General features: G+C 38.6%; 1 protein-coding gene across 2 annotated transcripts in view; it reads right to left on the bottom strand.

The window, feature by feature from the left end:
- Nucleotides 1-20289, bottom strand: part of PDZD8 (PDZ domain containing 8) — a 125201-nt gene that overhangs the window by 4848 nt on the left and 100064 nt on the right. For both annotated transcript variants that reach the window (XM_045023549.1, XR_006580999.1), the window contains exon 4: nucleotides 2167-2329. In XM_045023549.1, coding sequence (XP_044879484.1) covers nucleotides 2167-2329 — 163 coding nt within the window. The remainder of the gene's footprint in view (nucleotides 1-2166; nucleotides 2330-20289) is intronic.

Here is a 20289-nt window from a genome sequence, read left to right as displayed (position 1 = left end):
AAATCAGTACACAAATTCATTCAAATCTGTAATATTTAGTAATATTGTTATTAATAAAGGGGAACAATCAAGCTATTATGATAAAAAGATCCCAACTGGAAGGTAATAATAGTAGGATTCTTTTCATTATTCTTACCGAAGTAGAACAGTATTGGTGTGCGGGAAAAAGAATAATTGATAAACAGTTTACTATGAAACTAAAAATGAATTGGTGTCTATTGGGGATTTTCAGTAGTATTTAGCACCCAGACACTAGAAGGATGGGTACCTGCCTTAGAAATATGCATAGCTAAAATAATAAAGGTAGTGTTAGGATAACAAACAAATCAGCACCAGTACATTAACAACAGTATGTAGGCACAATGGCCAAGAATCTCAGTTGGGCTCAATGGTGGGAGGAGGTGAAGACGGCTCTAAGCAACCTATTTTCCTGATCCTGACCCCCAGGCATAGCCTAGACGGATAGCTAAGCATCGCTCTAAAGCCCTGATTCAGCCAGGTAGAATTGTACTTAAGGATGTGCTTAATTTAAGTATATAAATAGTCCCATTGAAGTCAGTGAAGTCCAGGGGTGATGTAAGGCAGGCTACACCAGCTTCATGCCAGGCAAGAATTCTGTTGGGACATTCTTCAGCTGCCTGTCTGAGCCAGCTTGAAATCCCTTTTAGACTTCTAGAGCAATGCAATGAGAATTTAGGCAGGACCCAGGATCTGGCCCATTGTGTTGTTTAGTTGAACACTATAATGTAAATCAGTTTATCGTTAGAGTTCCATGGGGTCATCAACAGAAGTGGACTCTGTGGTCTGAATCACTGGAACTCTTTCCTGCACTTGAGTACACGGGCATTGGATTCAGGATTTGGCCCTGTTTGAAACCCGAGCATGCCCTACTGCTGAAGCATGGAATTGTGTTACTGGTGACCTGAAATGCTTTAAATAATTGTCTGACTTATTCTGTGTGTCTCAGGGAAAGAGTAAATGGTGACTGATGTTCTGGCTCCGTGATCAAGGCCTTGTCCTGCTTGCCATAGCAATCTGAACAATTCAGCATATTATTTTACCATAACTGGATAGTTCATTTTCACTTCAATTAGACTTGATATTTACACATCTATTTAGAGATAACTAACAGCTGTATCATCTTAATTTTCATACTGGTAATTATGAAGATAATAAATATGCAAAATAAATGGACTGTTTTCAGGTTTTCAATCAACTGCTAACAAAAACAGCATCTAGTAAACTATTTTAAAAAGAAATAGAGAGGTTACTAGAATCAGTGGTTGACCACGGTTTAATACCACAGTAGTGTCCGTTGGACAAAGAGCAGCTATACAGTCCATTTAGATATGGTCCATATAGTGTCAAAGTCTTCCTGTAAAGAGGGTTGAATTCCATTTTTAACTATGGTCTGTGAGCCCAGGTGTCATTTTAGGACAACGTACTACCCTCAATCCACGCCAGGATTCCCAATGAAGTCAAGGGAGGTTTGCACAAAGATCAAGGATAGATCATGGCTTTTACACAGCAACTACACTTTCAATTAACATTAGGTACCCAGATTTGCAAATTTTGGCTAAAGTTAGACTCTTAAGTAATATTTCAGCTTCTAAATAAAAGTGGGCAGAGGGTCAGACACGATGAGAACCTACAGCCCCCAATATAAAAATGGTACTTTCATACTCAACACATCTCCTTGGGTCACATTTGAGTTGTATGTGATTATTTTACGGTCAGAAATAACTTCACACTCGTGTTAGCACTTCAGAGCCAATACTGGGTTTGCAGGCCTGGGAGACAGAAATTCTCTATTTTGCCTTTTAAGTAAGCAGATGTTATAGTAAAACATTAAAAGACCATGAACAGAGAACCCCACAATGCTGTTTTTAGAGCTGTGAAGAGTACAACTACACTTTAAATGTTTCTTCAGCAGTTCTTTGGATTTACATCAGGTATAGAATAAATGTTTTAATATGCAAGTAAATGGGTCACAGTTAAATTATACACCTTAGGTGGCCACAAATACACAAAAGCTAATGTAACAATAGGAGACTGTTTTTTGTTGTTGCTGTTTTGAACAACATTTTACTTGAATAAAACTGATTACTGCTCTTTTGTGATGACAAACTACTGTTCTTTTTAAAAACAAATGACGTGATTGCTTACCTCCAATCGCTATAAGTCTATCTCCTCTTTGAAGATCAGCAGCTGCAGCAGGTGAGTTTGGTGTAACAGTTTCAACAACAACATGTCCTCCATCCTCTTCCTTAGACGGCACTAGACGGAGAGTGAGTCCAACACTTTGTAAATTCCCTTTAATTAGTTCTGCCTGGAAAGAAGAGACATAACGTTTACTGGAATACAGTGGCTAACTGACAATGTTTCAATGGTTAGTTCCAATCAATCATATATTTATGGAATAAAAATAATTATAAAAATAGGCATTATGAAACAATATAAATCAATTTTTTTGACTGCACAGGGATCCACTTGACTTCAACAGGCACTGGATCAGGTCCTATATTCACCATTTACTAAGTCAGTTAACAGTTGGGGCGGGAAGAAATAAAACCTCACCAATTCTCAAGACTTCTACATTGAAAGGTAGTGTAAGAAATTCCATGTATACATATTGTACATACTTTAAAATACTGTACACACACACACACGTCAGATCCTCAACAACAGCTAAACTGTACAAATGCAATTCAGGAGGGAAATGGAGCTTAAATATCACCTTTGCAATGCTCTGATCCAGCTGAAGCTGTGTTTAGGCTGCCCCCCTTTACTTATTCCTTTATATTTTTAGTATGGCTTCAAGGTTTTGGTAACAGAGCATCAAAACCACTCACTTTAAGGATGCTACTTTGTATGTAACACATAATATTTGAACCATTTGGCTATCTACTGTACTTCTGCCAAAGTGCTTTTCTATCCATTTGAGACATTGCAAGTTCCCCCATGTCTAGTCTCTCAGCTTGAAGGAGTGAAATTTAATTTGCTTTTTTTGAGGACTGAGACACAGCTGCTGTTTGCAGAAATCCTCTAAAGGAAACTTTTTATTTGCTTTCAATTTACTGAGTTTAGGTAGGCAGTTCCCCCCCAACCCCTTTTCCTGAGCCACTATTCAATTGTCTATGTTTGAACTGTCTGGAGTTTATCCTCCTCTTTTGAGTGCATGTTGGTTTGCTCAATATCATAAGATGGCTTTTGTATATGAAGCAGATTACTTATGAGACCCTTTCCCTGCCCATACCTGGCTTTATCAATGCCCCTCTGCGATAGTCATGACACTCAGGGCAGTCTTGGGTTTTGATAAATTGTTACGTTTTGTACCGTACTTTGTAGCTATAGAAGTGCTATGTACTACAATTCATTTTCTTCTTTTACCTAAAAATGGTCTTGTGGTTAAGGCAGGAGATCTGGGTTTACTTCCCAGCTCTGACGCAGACTCTCTGTGTGAACCTGGGAAAATCATGTAATCTCTCTCTGCTTCAGGTCTCCATCTACAAAATGGGGATAATATTTTTTCACGCTCTTTGTCTATGTTGCCTATTTTGAATGCTACAACTGTCAACTTGTCAGGGCAGTGACTGTTTCTTACTATGAATATGTATAGCACCTAGAACAATGATCTGGTCTCACCTGGGGTCTCAAGCGCTTCTGTAATGCAAATAAATAATCTAATTGCCTATAAAAATTAGCTCCTCCCATTCCATTCTGTGTGAGACACAGCTCTAGTATAAGTGTTGCTTAGCAATAGGCTATTCAGTCAGGATTAAAAAAAAAACAAATAGAAAAGTTTATTAGAAATATTTTTGGAAGAAAGAATAGAAATTTTATAAAAGGCCTATTACACGGAAAGAGACTTGACACAGTTTTTGATACACTTTTCACGTCATCAAGTTCATAGACAGAGTGACTTTAGGTTATGTAGCTTTGCATATTACAGGATTAGAAGACGACAACTGATGGCAAGAGACTGACAAGAATGAACTGTCTCTTTTGGTAAGAAAGTGACAGGAAAAACCAGGATGATTCCCATCTTACCTGCATTAGGATTAGCAGGTTTTTCAAATTTAATTGCACTGTATTAATACTTCTTTGGAGCCTTTCTGCCATTTATTTTGATGGTCTACAGTCCTTTATTAAATCTAATTCAAAATTATGAACCTCAGCCCATAGAGTCTGGAATCAATTAACAAAATGTGATATTTCGATGTCATGGTAAGAAGAAAGGCTGGGGTCTGGTCTGGTCTGTTAGCTTTGTGCTATCTAAGGAGAAGAGCTCTGTTATCCTAGTCACAGGCGCCGGCTTCTAATTTTCCCTGGGGATGCTCAACCTCTGCTCAGCCCCAGGCCCTGCCACCACTCCACCCCTTCCTCCAAGCCCCCCTCAGCCCCGCTCCACCCCTTCCTCCAAGCCCCTCCCCCCAGTGCCTCCTGCACGCTGCGGAACACCTGTTCTGCGTGCATGAGGTGTTGGGAGGGATGGGGAGGAGTTGATTAGCGGGGGCCACAGGCAAGTGGGAGTGGGGGGAGGGAGGGGAGCTTGGCTGACGGCGGGTGCTAAGCACCTGCTAATTTTTCTCCTTGGGTGCTCCAGCCCTGGAGCACCCATGGAGTCGGCACCTATGATCCTAGTCCTGAATTCCCGGATAGTTGAGGTAACTGCCCAGAAAGCTTGGCTTTCATAATATTTGAGAGTTGCTTTTACAACAGGGTCAAAGTGTGGTTGGAGAAAAGTCTCAGGATTATTTCTAAGTCCATTTTGAAGAAAGTAATGATAACTTATTTGAAAACTAGTACCTGACAAGATGGCCTCTAATACAGTGCAATACAGTGTGAGGTAGCAATGATCACTAAATGGACTTAATATTAGTTCTGAGCAGTAAAAATATGTGGATGGGGAGGAATGGAAAGGGAGGTAACTGACTACAGTGCCTAGCACAATATGCCCCAGTCTTGATCATGGCTTTTGGATACTAGACTCATAACAATAAAAATAGACACTAATAATAATGTGACACAGATGTTTGAAAAAAATAATTACCAGTAACTCTAGTTCTTAGAGAGCTTGTCAGCAAAGATCCCCATTTCTGGAAGGGGCATGCACTCTAAAGCACTGACTTGGAACCTTCTATAAAGCACTAAGCATTAGGATCACACACATGTACTTCCTGGAAAAGATGGTTACCTACCCATACAGTAACTGTTGTTCTTTGAAATGTGGGTGCAGACATGTATTCCACTCAGGTGTGCAGATGCTCAGCGCAGCAAAGCCAGACTGTAGACCATCAAAATAAATGGCAGAAAGGCTCCAAAGAAGTATTAATACAGTGCAATTAAATTTGAAAAACCTGCTAATCCTAATGCAGATAAGATGGCGCTGGTGACCTCTGACTCCTAAACCCCTCCCCTAGCTATTTACGGGTAGCATTGCCCTACCTCCTCAGTTCCTTCATGCCAAACTTCCGAGTTGAGATTCCAGTGCAGAGTGGATGGAGGATGGGTTGTGGAATACATGACTACACATTTCAAAAAACAAGTTACTGTACAGGCAGGTAACCATCTTTTCTTCTTCCAGTGGGCTGCAGCTGTGTATTCCACTCAGTGACTCACAAGCAGTATCAAAAGGAGATGGGGCTCGGAGTCTCGTAAAGACCAACTTCAGGACTGCTTTCCCTGTATGAGAAAATCAGGTTGAACTGGCTCAGGAAGAATGACCTCATAGTATGTCTGCAATGGAGGTGGCTTGGGAAGAAAGACTGCGGTTGGGATTGGAGATCTTGTCCTGGACTGGGTTGAAGAACTGGATCTTGCAGACTGAGAAATGTCCCAAGGATTCCAAGGAGGCACTGATGGCCAGCAGGTACTAGGCTAGGAGCCCCTATATCTACTGCAGCAAAGGTGACAATCTCTGTACTGATTGTGGTCCAAGGACAGTCTCAAGGACTTCTGAGAGTGTTGCTTGGAAGGCAAGGGAAAGGAAGAAAATTATCCTGAACTCGATCCCGATGAGCCCTGGAAGTTGCCTGATGGTAGCAGAGGAGCCACTCCTGACGGAGAAAGCAAATGACCAGTCTTGCCCGAAAACGAATATGGAGATGGCATCAATACTTAAGATGGATTAGCAGTTGATGCTTTCAGTGTCGAAACAGGCATAGCACTTCCATGCAGTATCAGAACAAAATATGGTAACCAGAGCTGAGGCCAGTACCACCTAAGACGAGGTCTGCAGTTAAGATACCTTTAGTGCCAAAGATAACATCTGCACTGATGGACCAGTCAGTGCTGAAAAGAAGGCTGCCCACCCCTGACCCCCATGCACTTTGAGTCTCAGGCAATGCAGAACACGGTGCCGAAAAATGAGACGACTGTGACCAGATCACTTGGTGCCAAGGGCACAGCAGCAGAAGCAGTAGACATGGCAGCTGAATGCTCCTGAATTATTGGGGAATAATCAGAAACAGAGAGTAAATGCAGGTCTGATGCCACCTGCTGTGCCAATGACATAGGGACAGTTGGTGCTGACTCTGACGTCGTCAGTACTGGACTCAACGGATGCCCTGTTACTGGAGTCACTGGTACAGTATCCAACTGATCTCAGTGTGGTACTAGATGGCCCCGCTCCACTCTAAATATTGGAGGAATTACGGTGCTGGTCAGGCCTCCTCTTAGAAGATGAAGAGGAATCTCTCAGAATCCTGGAATGGCCTTGGTCTGTCTCATGAGAACTCTTCCTCAGAGGGCCAGAGGAAGGAGAATAATTCCTCTTAGGGGAAACATCAGATCTCAAGCATGGAGCAACATCTCGTGTTGGCTCCAAAAGGCTCTGCTGGATCAGATGATCTGCAGAGGCGTGTGGTGCCAATCTGGTCTTATGGTCTGCTCCAGAAGTGCTGCTTAAGGTGTAAGTCTCTCACCACTTACATTCCCTTCCTGAACTACTTGCAGATGGAGTACCTTTCCTTAATGTGCTCCTCTCCCAGGAACAATAAGCACAAAGTGGTCACCATTAGGAATAGCCAGCCCACATGATGGGCAATGTTTAAAACCCGGGGAGTGCATTCCACCAGGCTAAAACTAGGATAAAAACTGTTACTAACTACTTATAATTAACAAAAACCTAAGAATACTACTAAACTGCCAACTATACACACACACCACCACAATTCAGAAACACTAGACAGAAAGAAGCAAGAGGTAAACACCACAAAGAATCCTCCTACTCAAGTTGCAGGCAGTGCAAAGGAACTGAGGGGAATTGAGATGGCACCACCCTTATGTAGCTAGGAGAAGAGTTAAGGGGCCAGAGGGTGCAAGTCCTGCTTAGCAGCTCTGCGCGCTGGCCCCGTCCCAAGTGCTGACTCCGCAGCTCCCCTTGGCCAGGAACCACAGCCAATGGGAGCTGCAGGGGCAGTGCCTGCAGGCGGAGGCAGCACGCAGAACCGCCTAGCCACGCTTCCGCCTAGGAGCAGCAGGGACATGTCGCCGCTTGTGGGGAGCCTCCTGAGGTGAGCACCGCATGGATCTGGCACCCGGCACCCCCTCCCGTATCCAAACTCCCTCCCAGAACCCATGCCCCAACTCCCAGCCCTGAGCCTGCTCCCAAGCTCCCTCTCTCTTAGTTAACTGGAATTTTTGACTTACCAGAACTCCCCCCATACTCCCAACATGCCGGCTAACAAAGCTTTCACTGTACTTGAAAGAGAGTTATTTGAAAAGGAGAGATCCTTAGAACATGAATCAAGCTCATCCTTGGTGTGACTGTGTTGAAGTTGATAAATACTTCTTATGAAGACATTAAACTGCTCTCATTTACCAAACTAAACCAGATGAATGGATTTCTTTTTGGCAACTTTGAGATTTTCAGAAAATCTAAGCAGCTCTAATGTTTCTGAATCTTTCTTTCGAAATGAAACAGGTTATCATCTTGAAGACTTGATTAAGGCAGCTTTCTATCTGGGCTGATATAGGTCTGATCCATTTGGGCACTTAGGAACTGATGGGTGTCTACATTTTAACGTTCTCTTCAGTGCCAGGGAAGTGTAAGAAATTTCTTGTTGTGGAACAATATTAAATGTTTCAAAGAGAAAACACAAGAAAGATAAATCAACCTCCTGATTAAAACTTGTATCTCTTGCCACTTTTTCTACAACTCTGAAATTATACGATAGGTATTTCTGTCACTCAAAGATGTAAAACAAGTATTTAAGGATCAGAGGGGTAGCCGTGTTAGTCTGGACGAAGTGGGTATTCACCCATGCATCCGACGAAGTGGGTATTCACCCACGAAAGCTCATGCTCCAAAACATCTGTTAGTCTATAAGGTGCCACAGGAGACTCTGCTGCTTTCACAAGTATTTAAGGAACACCTATTTCCAGTTTTAACAAGTTTGCCAGAGCGGTCTTGTTGTTAATGCAGATTATTGCTTAAATGAGTGAGGGATGGTTCTTAAATTGTGAATAATTAGTGGTTGGCAGAGCACTCTCAGATGGTCCCAAAGATGTAGCATCCACCAAAATACCAACAGTGATACTTCCTGCTAGTTATAGTGCAGTCCAGTGTGCTTTCAGAGTTCCCAGGGATTATTTAATCAACTGAACTCCCAAACCTCTGTGCCTTACATGCAGCTGCTTCATGTCTTTTTTTGTTGTGTACGTTTTTTGGTGTAAATTAAACCGAGATCAAATTTGTGGATTACAGCAAATTTAGAAGGATAGGAAACACTCAAAGATGGAATCAACTTGCTAAATGACAGAGCAATTAGAACAGTGGGGCTGCAGGTAATGCAAGGAAATTACATTTATTAGTTTAAAAAAAGTCTTACACCAGGGAGAAAAAATAAACTGTAGATGCACAAAACCCATTATAGCCAAAAGTAGCTGCACTCCTCATATTAAAGTGAGTTTATTTTCATTTGGTGTCATTAAATATTAGATCTATCATTACTTTTTTTCATGTAACCACACACTATAGTTCCTTAAGTAATGCATGGGATTAGATGGTACGGAGGGGAGGTTGTCAATGAGAGGATCTCTCTATTCAGAAATGGTTCAGTTATGGTTAGAGAACCACTGCACTACATTGTGGTATATCCTGGAATATATCATAAAAAGAGGGGCATAAATGTAAAACAGCCTCTCAAGCATCATCCTACAGATTGTTCATGAAACAATCTGATGATTAGGCACACATTGGGATGGGAATAGAGAATTCAAAAGAAATACACCATAAAAAGCCAAATAACACTTGTTCCTTTTGTTTTTTTTAAATATATATAACAAAGGACACAAACCTCTTATTCAGCTTGGAATTAATAAAACATTGTAATGTGGTGTCACAAACACAAAATTTAATGGGATATAAAGTGTATGAACATTGATTTCACAATAAGGGTTTTGGAAGCTCATCAATACTACTACTATTTGTGCATCTAAATACATCATGGAACATAACCCTAACTATCACTATTTAGTTTAATAATAGGTCTATGTTCTGGAAGTAAACTGAAGGGGGGAAAAAAAAACATTCCCTGTGACTCATAGCTTTCCCCACCCCCGTCTTGTCATTTTGGAAGTCTAACAGATGTTAGCTGCAAGTGAAAATCAAAGTGTTTCGTTAATCTTTATGAATCTGAACAATGCATTTATGATGCTTAACTTCATAGCTACACATTTACAGCTTAGAAATGCACAGCTTGCTAATATAATTAAAAATAATATTTTTAATTATATTAACCAGGATCTAATTTATATCTGCAAATACCTGCACCTGCAATTTGTTATAGGGACAAAAACTGTGAAGGTGGGGAAAATGTTTTCAATATTACTGTAATGGCATAAGTAGGACATAAACTTACCATGTCTTTTAAAGGCTCAGTTTATGAATTAAAATTGGGTACAGCTACATAGTTAAGCATCTCTATGTAAGGAATGTAAATAATACTCATTCACAAAGGTGGACTTGGAAAACTACCTCATCTAATAAGGGCAGTAATATTAGACTCTTGCAGGCATAGTGGTGTTGTCATTTTGACTAGCCTTCCAGAACATTAAACTACACCAAAATGATATACCGTGACATACTTAGAAGAAAGAGAATTTAATTTTCAGTAACTGAAAAATTCCTGTCTCTCTTCAGTTTTACCCTAGTCACATCTCTCTCTCTCTCTCACGCACACATGAATGACCAGTGGTACAAATTCTTTTAAGACAAAAATCAATGTAAAAAATATGTCTGGCTTCTACCTAAGTGTAGAGAGGCTCTGAAAAATCCCTCTTCAGTGGCTCTGTATAGGTCTCCTGGAAACTTGACATTTTCTTTTCTTGCTGTATTGGCCCTTTAGGCCAAATTATCAGCTTTTACAAATGGTGGACATTTGAAATTAACAAAGGTGCTGTTCAATGCAGATCTGATTTTTTTTAACCTCACATAGAAGGATAGGAGCATTTTTACAAATAATTCCTATTAACTAGCCAATGGAATATGTATTGATTGTTAACTATGTGGCATTTACTATAATTAGAGGTAATTATAGCTTAGCTGTTGTCACTACGGTGGCAAATGTGTATGTCACAAATTGTCCAAACACAGCTATCACGTTCCTTAATTTATGTCAGCTGAAAGCATTTAACAGATTTTTAAAACTTGTTGACAGTATTACAGCTGATTCCTCTAACTACTGTTAATATTAATAGGTGCAGCATAATGTAGTTTTAGGGACAAAAAGAAAAGAAATGTGTATAAAGAAGTTTGTAAAACTAGCATTTCTGAATGCAGAGCTGACATGGGGGAATCACATACAGAATCATATACCAGGATTTTATACTAATCATTACCATTGAAGGTCACTATTTGAGAGGTAGTTGCTTGTTTTCTGCTGCCTCAGAAATAATTGTAGGTATAAATTATTAAAGACTGTTGCAGCACATCACCCTATAAAATGAATTGTGGATTGAAACTACCATTTCTTCATCCCTAGAGTAAGTCCAGTCATCCTGGTTCCATCTGCCTTTGTGAAGAGATTAGATACTTATATTTCTGGGCCAGAATGGGCTGTGGAAAGGATCAGGGAATGCCAATGCAATGGCATACACTCAGATTCCACTACAGCCCACGAAGTCCCTCTAATAGATGCTCTGCTGGAGTCCTGATGTTAGGAGGGAGTAGGCTCTCCTCTCTCTGTGGCGTGCTCCCACATCTACAGGGCAAAGAGAGGCAAATAACTGTCGTAGAGTCTGAAGTCCTCCTCTGCATTCCAGAACACCCCTTGAGGGGGATCTAGTCTGCAGGGATAAAGAAGATCCACAAGTTTAGACAAGTGAACCCCCTTCCCTTCCCAAAGTGGAGAAAACTCCTCCTGAAAGAAGAACAAGGAGGAAACTCTATGAACATTTGACTAAATCCTGAGGGCCAAATTCAACCCTCAAAACACTCACTTTAAAGAAAACGATTTAGCACAATTTTTTAGAAACAAGTTGGTTATTAGTTTATTAGGCTGAGATTTCCAAAACAGTCTGAGAGTTAGGTGCCCACATCCTACCCAAATTCAACAGCAATTGGCCACTTAACTCCAATTTGTGCCTTTCAAAAACATCCCTTTAATCTTTATATTTCCTTTAGCATGTCAGATATTTTGTGAAAATATGCTTACAAAAATTAAATTGAGAGAGAAAACTAAAAATAAATAATTGGAGATAGGTATATCTCCTAGAACTGGAAGGGACTTTGAAAGGTCATTGAGTCCAGCCCCCTGCCTTCACTAGCAGGACCAAGTACTGATTTTTGCCCCAGATCCTTAAGTGGCCCCCTCAAGGACTGAACTCACAACCCTGGGTTTAGCAGGCCAATGCTCAAACCACTGAGCTATCCCTCCCCCCAACTGAAAACAAAAAATAAGCAATATATTTTATCTGATTCTTTTATGTATATTATCTTATAAATTGTAGCAAGATTTCTCTTCAGTTCCTGTACTAAAATGATTAATTCTGGCTAACACTTCTGTATCTTTTCTAAATCCTATTCTTTCCATTAAAAACATACATATGGTAATTAGTCCGTAGTTTTAGCATACACAATGTTTGATTATTTAATACAATAGATGGTACACAAATGTTATAAAAATTAAGTAGACTTTCATGAAATTGCAGTTAGAAACCAGAGCATACTCAGAGAAAGCAAAGTGGACGGGTAACATATATGAACTTAGAAGGTAACTGAACTGTGCTTATTAAATAGGCTGTTAACAAAGGATGAGAAAAACCAGGCTCAATTATATGAAGCAATAACAGTGAGTCTGAAAAACAAAGGCACAAAGATATAATCAAAGCTTTCATTTTAAAATAAGGCTTAATGAGCAACTCATGGCTGTGCTCTCATGCTAGGCTCTTGAACTCCCTTTAGGCTGAGGTAAGAATGCTGATTCCAATATATACAGAGAATTTTCAGTTTCCTCTTGTGGGTTCACAATACTGAGATAGCTTAGATTAGCCTTTTAGGTATATGATGCAACTTCTAGTTGCACAAGTTTCAGATCTGAGTTGGAATAGCCAACTGATAGGAAAGTAACTAACCACTGCTCAGAATGAATTAAATGCCGCAAAACATCAAAAACTAATTTCACTCACATATTCAACCACCACTGAAGATGAAATTGAAATGAGAGATTCCCCCATCAAGCAAAAGAAAAAAAAGGAAAAAACCCCAAACCTTTAAAACTCAGTTCAAGCATTATTATTATACCATTTATATACTGTTACTCTAAAGGATATGTTCTCACATTTACTCTAACTATACACTTAGGAACAAAGGATACCAATTTTGGAAATACTCATCAAGGAAAGTGGGACAGAGTAATGCAATGAGTCTTTCACGATTTTTGATGGCTAGGGAATGGGAATTCTCCCATAATTTTATTTTACTAATTTCTAATTAAAGATACAACTGACTGTGATGTTTTAAAAATATAGAGAAAAATAACTAACATGCTTGTCTGATTAAACGTTTCACTTCACCTGATTACTATGGGAATAAGCATCTTAGAAATAGGTACAATAACTTCATTTTTTTAAAACCTCTTTTCTATTTGAACTCAAGTCCTATGTAAGTGCAGAATAGTAAGGATCAGACAATGCCACACTAGACTGATACCTCTCTTGAGGCCCAGTAAGAATGAATCTTTTATTTAAACAAATGGTTTTAGCCCTACTAGTTGCCAGGATAAGCTTCTTCAACATAAACCAATGCAATGCTGTCTTAATGAACTGAGGACAGAACAACTGTTACACTGTAGTCTGCTCCATTGCTCACTGGTGTGGTACAAATAAATGATACAATAAGCCTATTTAATTAAAATATCATTTTTATGCATCTCACTACTGATCATTTTAGCAGAAATATCTAGCTATCTATGGTCAGAGGTTGAAGAGAGTTCCACCCTTCTCACCATGGCAGCATGCTTAAATGCAACATTCTAAGGAAATTATAATTACATTATTCACTTTAAAAATTGTGAATAAACTTCATGTTAATTCATTGCAACACTAATTTATGGATCACAAATAAACTATATCTATGGAATATATTCAATAAAGTTTCTTGACTAAAAAGCTTGAAACTTTCCTTGTTTCTATGATTGGGCCCAAATCTCCAAAAGTAGAATTTTTTGTGCTAAATATTTTTTCAAGACCCATGAACAAAGATCCACATGCTCAGGTTGCTGGACAATTCTCTTTCTATACCAAGGAAACTGACATTTGCAGTATTATAGCTGGTAGAAAAATTTTCATCAGAAAATGTCAATTCATCAAATTGAAATGTTCTTTGAGAACATGATTTTTTTCTAAATGAAAGTTAGTCAAAACCAGCAACATGAAGTGTTTCGAACTTACTGGAATGAGAATTTGGAGTTTTTGTTTCAAAATGAAAAGTCATTTTGACATATTTTATTGGTTTATTTTATTTATTTCATATTTAATTTTATTTTTAGATTAAAATTCATATGCCTATGTTGTGGCAGAATAAAAATAATGAGACAAAAGATGATGGAAAATGTTTGTTCTTAATGTCTAAAGGAATCCCATTGTCTGCTGGGAAATTAGAGGTTCCAATGACCTTGGAATAATAAATTCTTGCATAATAAATTCTCCAATATACAAGTGGGGTTTAGCCTGAAGTAGACTCTCCAGCCCATTCTGCTTGGTGCAGAGAAAGTTTGATCAATAAGAAGAAAACTAAAATTAAAGTGCAACACCAATCGACTTGTGGAAAACTAAAAACCGGGGACTAAATTTTCAACTCAACTAGACTTCAACAGTAAGAGGAATAAAAACTCATGGCTACCAGTACTGAACTCCAGTTCAGTGAATGTAAAACACCATTTTAAAAAATCAACTCTCATCAAGCAAGTTTTTTTCTGAAGGAATACTCTGGAATTTCTCTTGGTGCATGATTGCACTCAACTGATGGTATTTCCTGGTTTAATATTTTAAATGCACAACTGTGCATTATCCATTATTCCACACAGTGGCAGAGTCATACTGAATCTCTGGACCATAACAACCATTCAGACTTCAGTCCTCAGTGTCTTTAGTGAATTTCCCTTTTGCTTTATTTTGGGGCCATGGCTTCTGTCAGTTCAGCCCTTACTCTGACTCCTGAATTAGATTCAGTGGCTCTAGAGAGGTCCTTCAATGCTCACATTAATATCATCTGCAGATATTCATCTACCTAATCTGTCATCCACTAAGTCTTGAGGAAAATTAACCCTTTATGTTCACTTCCCTCCATCTAACGAGCAATCTCTGACACCACCACAACATCCCGTATCTTCACTGGTCATAAATGAAGAAAGCAAATAACAAAACATTAAAACCAAGTAGTTAATGAGCAATACAGCAGAGGCCTTATCTCTCTCTCTCTCACACACACACACACACACCCCGCCCCCCATGGGGGAAAAATCCACCATCAAATCATAATTTTTTAATTTACGTTTTTATACTATATAGTATTTTACATATTAGATTTATTTTATGTCATTTTTATATATGAGGAAAGCTACAAAAATGCTAAAAGGTTTAGAAAACTTGACCTATGAGGAAAGATTTAAAAAAACACCATGTTCAGCCTTGGGAAAAGATCATTTGAGGGGGGACCAGATAACAGTCTTCAAATCTGTTAAAGTTTGTTATTAAAGACGACAGTGATCAATTGTTCTCTGTGTCTCCATGAGAAGTAATTTTTCCCACTCTACTCTGCACAGATAAAGCTCAACTGGAATATTGTGTCCAATTCTGGGCACCAAATTTCAGGAAAGATGTGGATAAATTGGAAGAAATCCAGAGGAAGGCAACAAAAATTATTAAAGGTCTAGAAAACATGACCTATGAGGAAAGATTGGAAAAAAATGGGTTTGTTTAGCCTGGAAAAGAGAAGACTGAGGGGGACATAACAGTTTTCAAGTGCATAAAAGGTTGTTACAAGAAGGAGGGTAGAAAATTGATCTCTTTAACCTTTGAGGATAGGACAAGAAGCAATGAGCTTAAATTGCAGCAAGGGAGGTTTAGGTGGGACATCAGGAAAAATGTGAAGCACTGGAACAGATTACCAAGGGAGGTTGTGGAATCTCCATCACTGGGGTTTTTTAAGAACAAGTTAGACCAACACCTATCAGGAATGGTATAGTTATTACTTAGTCCTGCCTTGAGTGCAGGGGACTAGACTGGATGATCCCTTCCCAGCCTAGATTTCTATGATTCTACCAACTGCAATACTGATTATCCATTAGAATATCAATTACAAATGACTAGTTATACCAGTTACCAAAGAGCTAACCAAGCAGCCACCAGCAAACCAGTTAGAATACAAATGACCAATTAGAATGCCTTTTACTAATTACAGTATCAGTCACCAATTACAGTATTTTAATTTTGTTTATAATTTTAAAATTATTAAATCCTAGTTTTACAATAAAAATAAAATACAAATACAGAATAAAAATATGCAGTTGACATTTAAAAATAGAAAAGTCAAAATCAAAACTTTTTTTTATTGAAATGAAACATTTTGATTAACTCCAAATGATTTTTCCCCAGAAATTCCATTTCATGGGAAATTTCTAAATTTTTGCCTTTTTATTTTAAATGCTGGAATTTCTGTTCCATGGGAATTCTGAGTTTTGACCAACTCTACTCAGTACCAAGGAAGAAAAGTTGTGATTTTCTTAAAGTACTGTATGTGTCCAGGTTTAAATTTAATGAAACAATTACATGACAACATTAATGGACTAAAAGTTTGTACACTACTCATGGTTTACTGCCAATAAAGAAATGCTCGGTGAAGACAAGACAGTTTTAGAACAAACTATCAAAGCACAAACCCAGGTTTCATTAACACCGTTACACCAAAACAAAACAAAAAGTAAGCTTTCAAAAGTGGCACCTTGGGTTTCTCTGAGATAGGAGGCAATCCAAGACACTGGCCAGTCTCACTTCCTGTGGGACATTAGCAAAAATTAGAAAAGTCTTATTTTTCAATGTCTTTATTGTTTCATTAACGAGAGGAGATGTTAGACTCTTATCCTGTAATTGACAGCACATGGGTGGACTTCCTTGCCCACAAGGAATCTCACTGATATCAATTAAAGGATCAAGGCCTTAATACTTTTCTTTACTTTTATGAAAACTCTATTTTGTGGTCAGTGAATTTTTATATTTTTAAAAACGTTCATCAGGACACCTATGCAGTACATCACCATAAATCATAATGTCCTATAAAACTACAAAGAAGTGCATATTACAAAATAAGCAGGTACAACTCCACTCTGGAATATCTTATGCTTTAGACTGATGTATACAAGCAATAATTCACCAAAACCCTAATTCCTGCAAATCTTTATGGACAGGTTTAATTTTATTACCTTGAGTAGTCACAATGATTTTAAGGGAACAACTCTCAGTAGAAAAATTAAGCGTCTGCAGGATAAGGACCTAACCAAATAAAATACGGACAGACTAGTCAGGCTGATTGCTCACCATTAAGCAAAAAGAGGGTCTGCAAATTATTGTTCCTCAATATTTCTGACAAGCTTGCAGTAGCAGTCTCAGCTTTACTAATCATTATAAAAATTGTACAGAAAAACAGTTTCTGTGACATGCAAAAAATAACCTGTTTAGCAATTATCATGAATTGCTGACACACACTAACTAAACAGCAATTACAGGAGTTGAATGGAGGAGTTAAAGACAAACAAGGAAGCAAGCAACCTGCATTTAACTTCACAATAATGTTAGAAGCAGGTAAAAAGCAAACCTTCAGTTTTACATGCAGCTCTTCCATGGAGAGCAATTTAGTAGAAACACCAATGTATCTCGTCTTAAAATGCTCTTATGCACTGACATCCTTTTAGTGTTTATTAAACCCCACTGTGATGATTTCCCTCAGCTCTGAAAAATGGAAAAAATTGATTTTTTCCAACTCTGATATTACCTTTTATGTATTTGACAGAAAGAAGGCTTCCTCTTGAACATGACTCAGCTATTATTAAAGAATATTTTGCAAAAACCTCAGGCAAATAGTCTAACAACAAATATTGAGGCAGGTTTATTGAAACTGGGTATTGAGAAGAGGGAGAAAGTTGAGGGCATCTCTTTGGACCACTAATATTATGTGTAAGACAGGACAACTAAATTTGGCCTACTAGGACGACTTCTTGAAATGAACTTCTTGTGGACTCTTGTGATAGAAAATGTTGATGCAGCAGCTAATTACAGGGGACATCAGAAACATTTTCTTTCAAAAAAAAATGTTTACTTGAGATGGAGAAGAAAAACATGTTCAAATACGTATACAGTAAAAATCAGTATAGATTTCAATCCATCCACCCATAGCCTGTAACTCCTGATCTAAGAACCATTCATTTTCCAGAAAGAATTCCAAAGTCCTCAGACATTCAAATCTACTAGAAATATGAAGTCCATGTGCTGTACTATGGAATTCTAAGTGACTGTGGGACAGGAATCAGCACATTTTTCTTTCTACACAGGTAAAATACATTGCTTGAAAATTTTGCCCATACACTTCAGTAGTGAGAATATATATTCTGATCACTCACAGGGGTTTTACTTCAATAGTCCTATTTTTAACAAAGTATTTAGTTACCATTGTCATAGCATCGTGTGGTATAGATACAACTTTCCAACAAAAACTCACCAAAGAAGCATTGTGAATTTTTAAAAATAGCTTTAATATAAACAGATTTCCAAATGCCCTTGAATTTTTCTACTTTGTTTCTGTTGCTATATATAAATCCTTTCCTTTGTATGTATAAGAACATAAGAACGGGCCAACTGGCCAAGACTATCAACAGGGTTCGAAAAAGGCAAGGAGTTCCACAGGTTGACTGTGTGTTGTGTGAAAAAAAATACTTCCTTTTGTTTGTTTTAAATCTGCTGCCTATTAATTTCATTTGGTGACTCCTAGTTCTTCTGCTATGAGGAATAAACAACACATCCTTATTTATTTTCTCCACACCAGTCATGATTTTATAGACTTCAATCATATCCCCCCATAGTCGTCTCTTTTCCAAGCTGAAAAGTCCGAGTCTTATTAATCTCTCCTCATATGGCAGCTGTTCTATACCCCTAATAATTTTTGTTGCCCTTCTCTGAACCTTTTCCAATTCCAATATATCTTTGAGATGGCTGCACACAGTATTCAAGATGTGGGTGTACCATGGATTTATATAGAGGCAATATGATATTTTCTGTCTTATTATCTATCCCTTCCTTAATGATTCCCAATATTCTGTTTGCTTTTTTTGACTGCTGCTGCACATTGAGTGGATATTTTCAGAGAACTATCTCTGAAAGAAAGATCTCTTTCTTGAGTGGTAACAGCTAATTTGAACCCCATCATTTTATATCAGAGGGGTAACCGTGTTAGTCTGGATCTATAAAAAGCAACAGAGTCCTGTGGCACCTTATAGACTAACAGACGTATTGGAGCATAAGCTTTCATGGGTGAATACCCACTTCATCAGATGAATGTACTGGAAATTTCGAGAGGCAGGTATAAATATGCAGGCAAGAATCAGTCTAGAGATAACAAGGTTAGTTCAATCAGGGAGGATAAGGCCCTCTTCTAGTAGTTGAGGTGTGAACACCAGGGAAGGAGAAACTGCTTTTGTAGTTGACTAGCCATTCACAGTCTTTGTTTAATCCTGATCTGATGGTGTCAAATTTGCAAATGAACTGAAGCTGAGGAAGTGGGTATTCACCCATGAAAGCTTATGCTCCAATACATCTGTTAGTCTTTAAGGTGCCACAGGACTGTCTGTTGCTTTTTACAGATCCAGACTAACACAGCTATCCCTCTGATACCTGAAGCTCAGCAGTTTCTCTTCGAAGTCTGGTCCTGAAGTTTTTTTGCTGCAGGATGGTGACCTTTAAATCTGCTACTGTGTGTGCAGGGAGGTTGAAGTGTTCTCCTACAGGTTTTTGTATACTGCCATTCCGAATATCTGACTTGTGTCCATTTATCCATAGCAGATTTAAAGGTAGCCATCCTGCAGCAAAAAAACTTCAGGACCAGGCTTCAAAGAGAAACTGCTGAGCTTCAGTTCATCAGCAAATTTGACACCATCAGCTCAGGATTAAACAAAGACTGTGAATGGCTTGCCAACTACAAAAGCAGTTTCTCCTCCCTGGGTGTTCACACCTCAACTGCTAGAAGAGGGCCTCATCCTCCCTGATTGAACTAACCTAGTTATCTCTAGCTTGCTTCTTGCTTGCTTATATATACCTGCCCCAGGAAATTTCCACCACTTGCATCCGAAGAAGTGGGTATTCACCCACGAAAGCTCATGCTGCAAAACGTCTGTTAGTCTATAAGGTGCCACAGGATTCTTTGCTGCTTCTACAGAACCAGACTAACACGGCTACCCCTCTGATACGATCATTTTATATGTATACTTGGGATTATGTTTTCTAATGTGCATTACTTTGTATTTATCAACACCGAATTTCATCTGCCATTTTGTTGCCCAGTCACCCAGTTTTGAGAGATCCTTTTGTAGTTCTTCGCAGTCTGACTGGGACTTAACTATCTTGAGTAGTTTTGTATCATCTGCAAATTTTGCCATCTCACTGTTTACCCCTTTTTCCAGATCATTTATGAATATGTTTTGAATAGGACTGGTCACAGCACAGACCCCTGGGGGACACCACTATTTACGTCTCTCCATTCTGAAAACTGACCATTTATTCCTACCCTTTGTTTCCTAT

The sequence above is a fragment of the Mauremys mutica genome, chromosome 7, assembly GCF_020497125.1.
Source record: "Mauremys mutica isolate MM-2020 ecotype Southern chromosome 7, ASM2049712v1, whole genome shotgun sequence".
NCBI classification, from domain to species: domain Eukaryota; kingdom Metazoa; phylum Chordata; order Testudines; family Geoemydidae; genus Mauremys; species Mauremys mutica.
The sequence above is the reverse complement of the archived record's forward strand: the minus strand, read 5'-3'. Positions and strand labels throughout refer to the sequence as shown.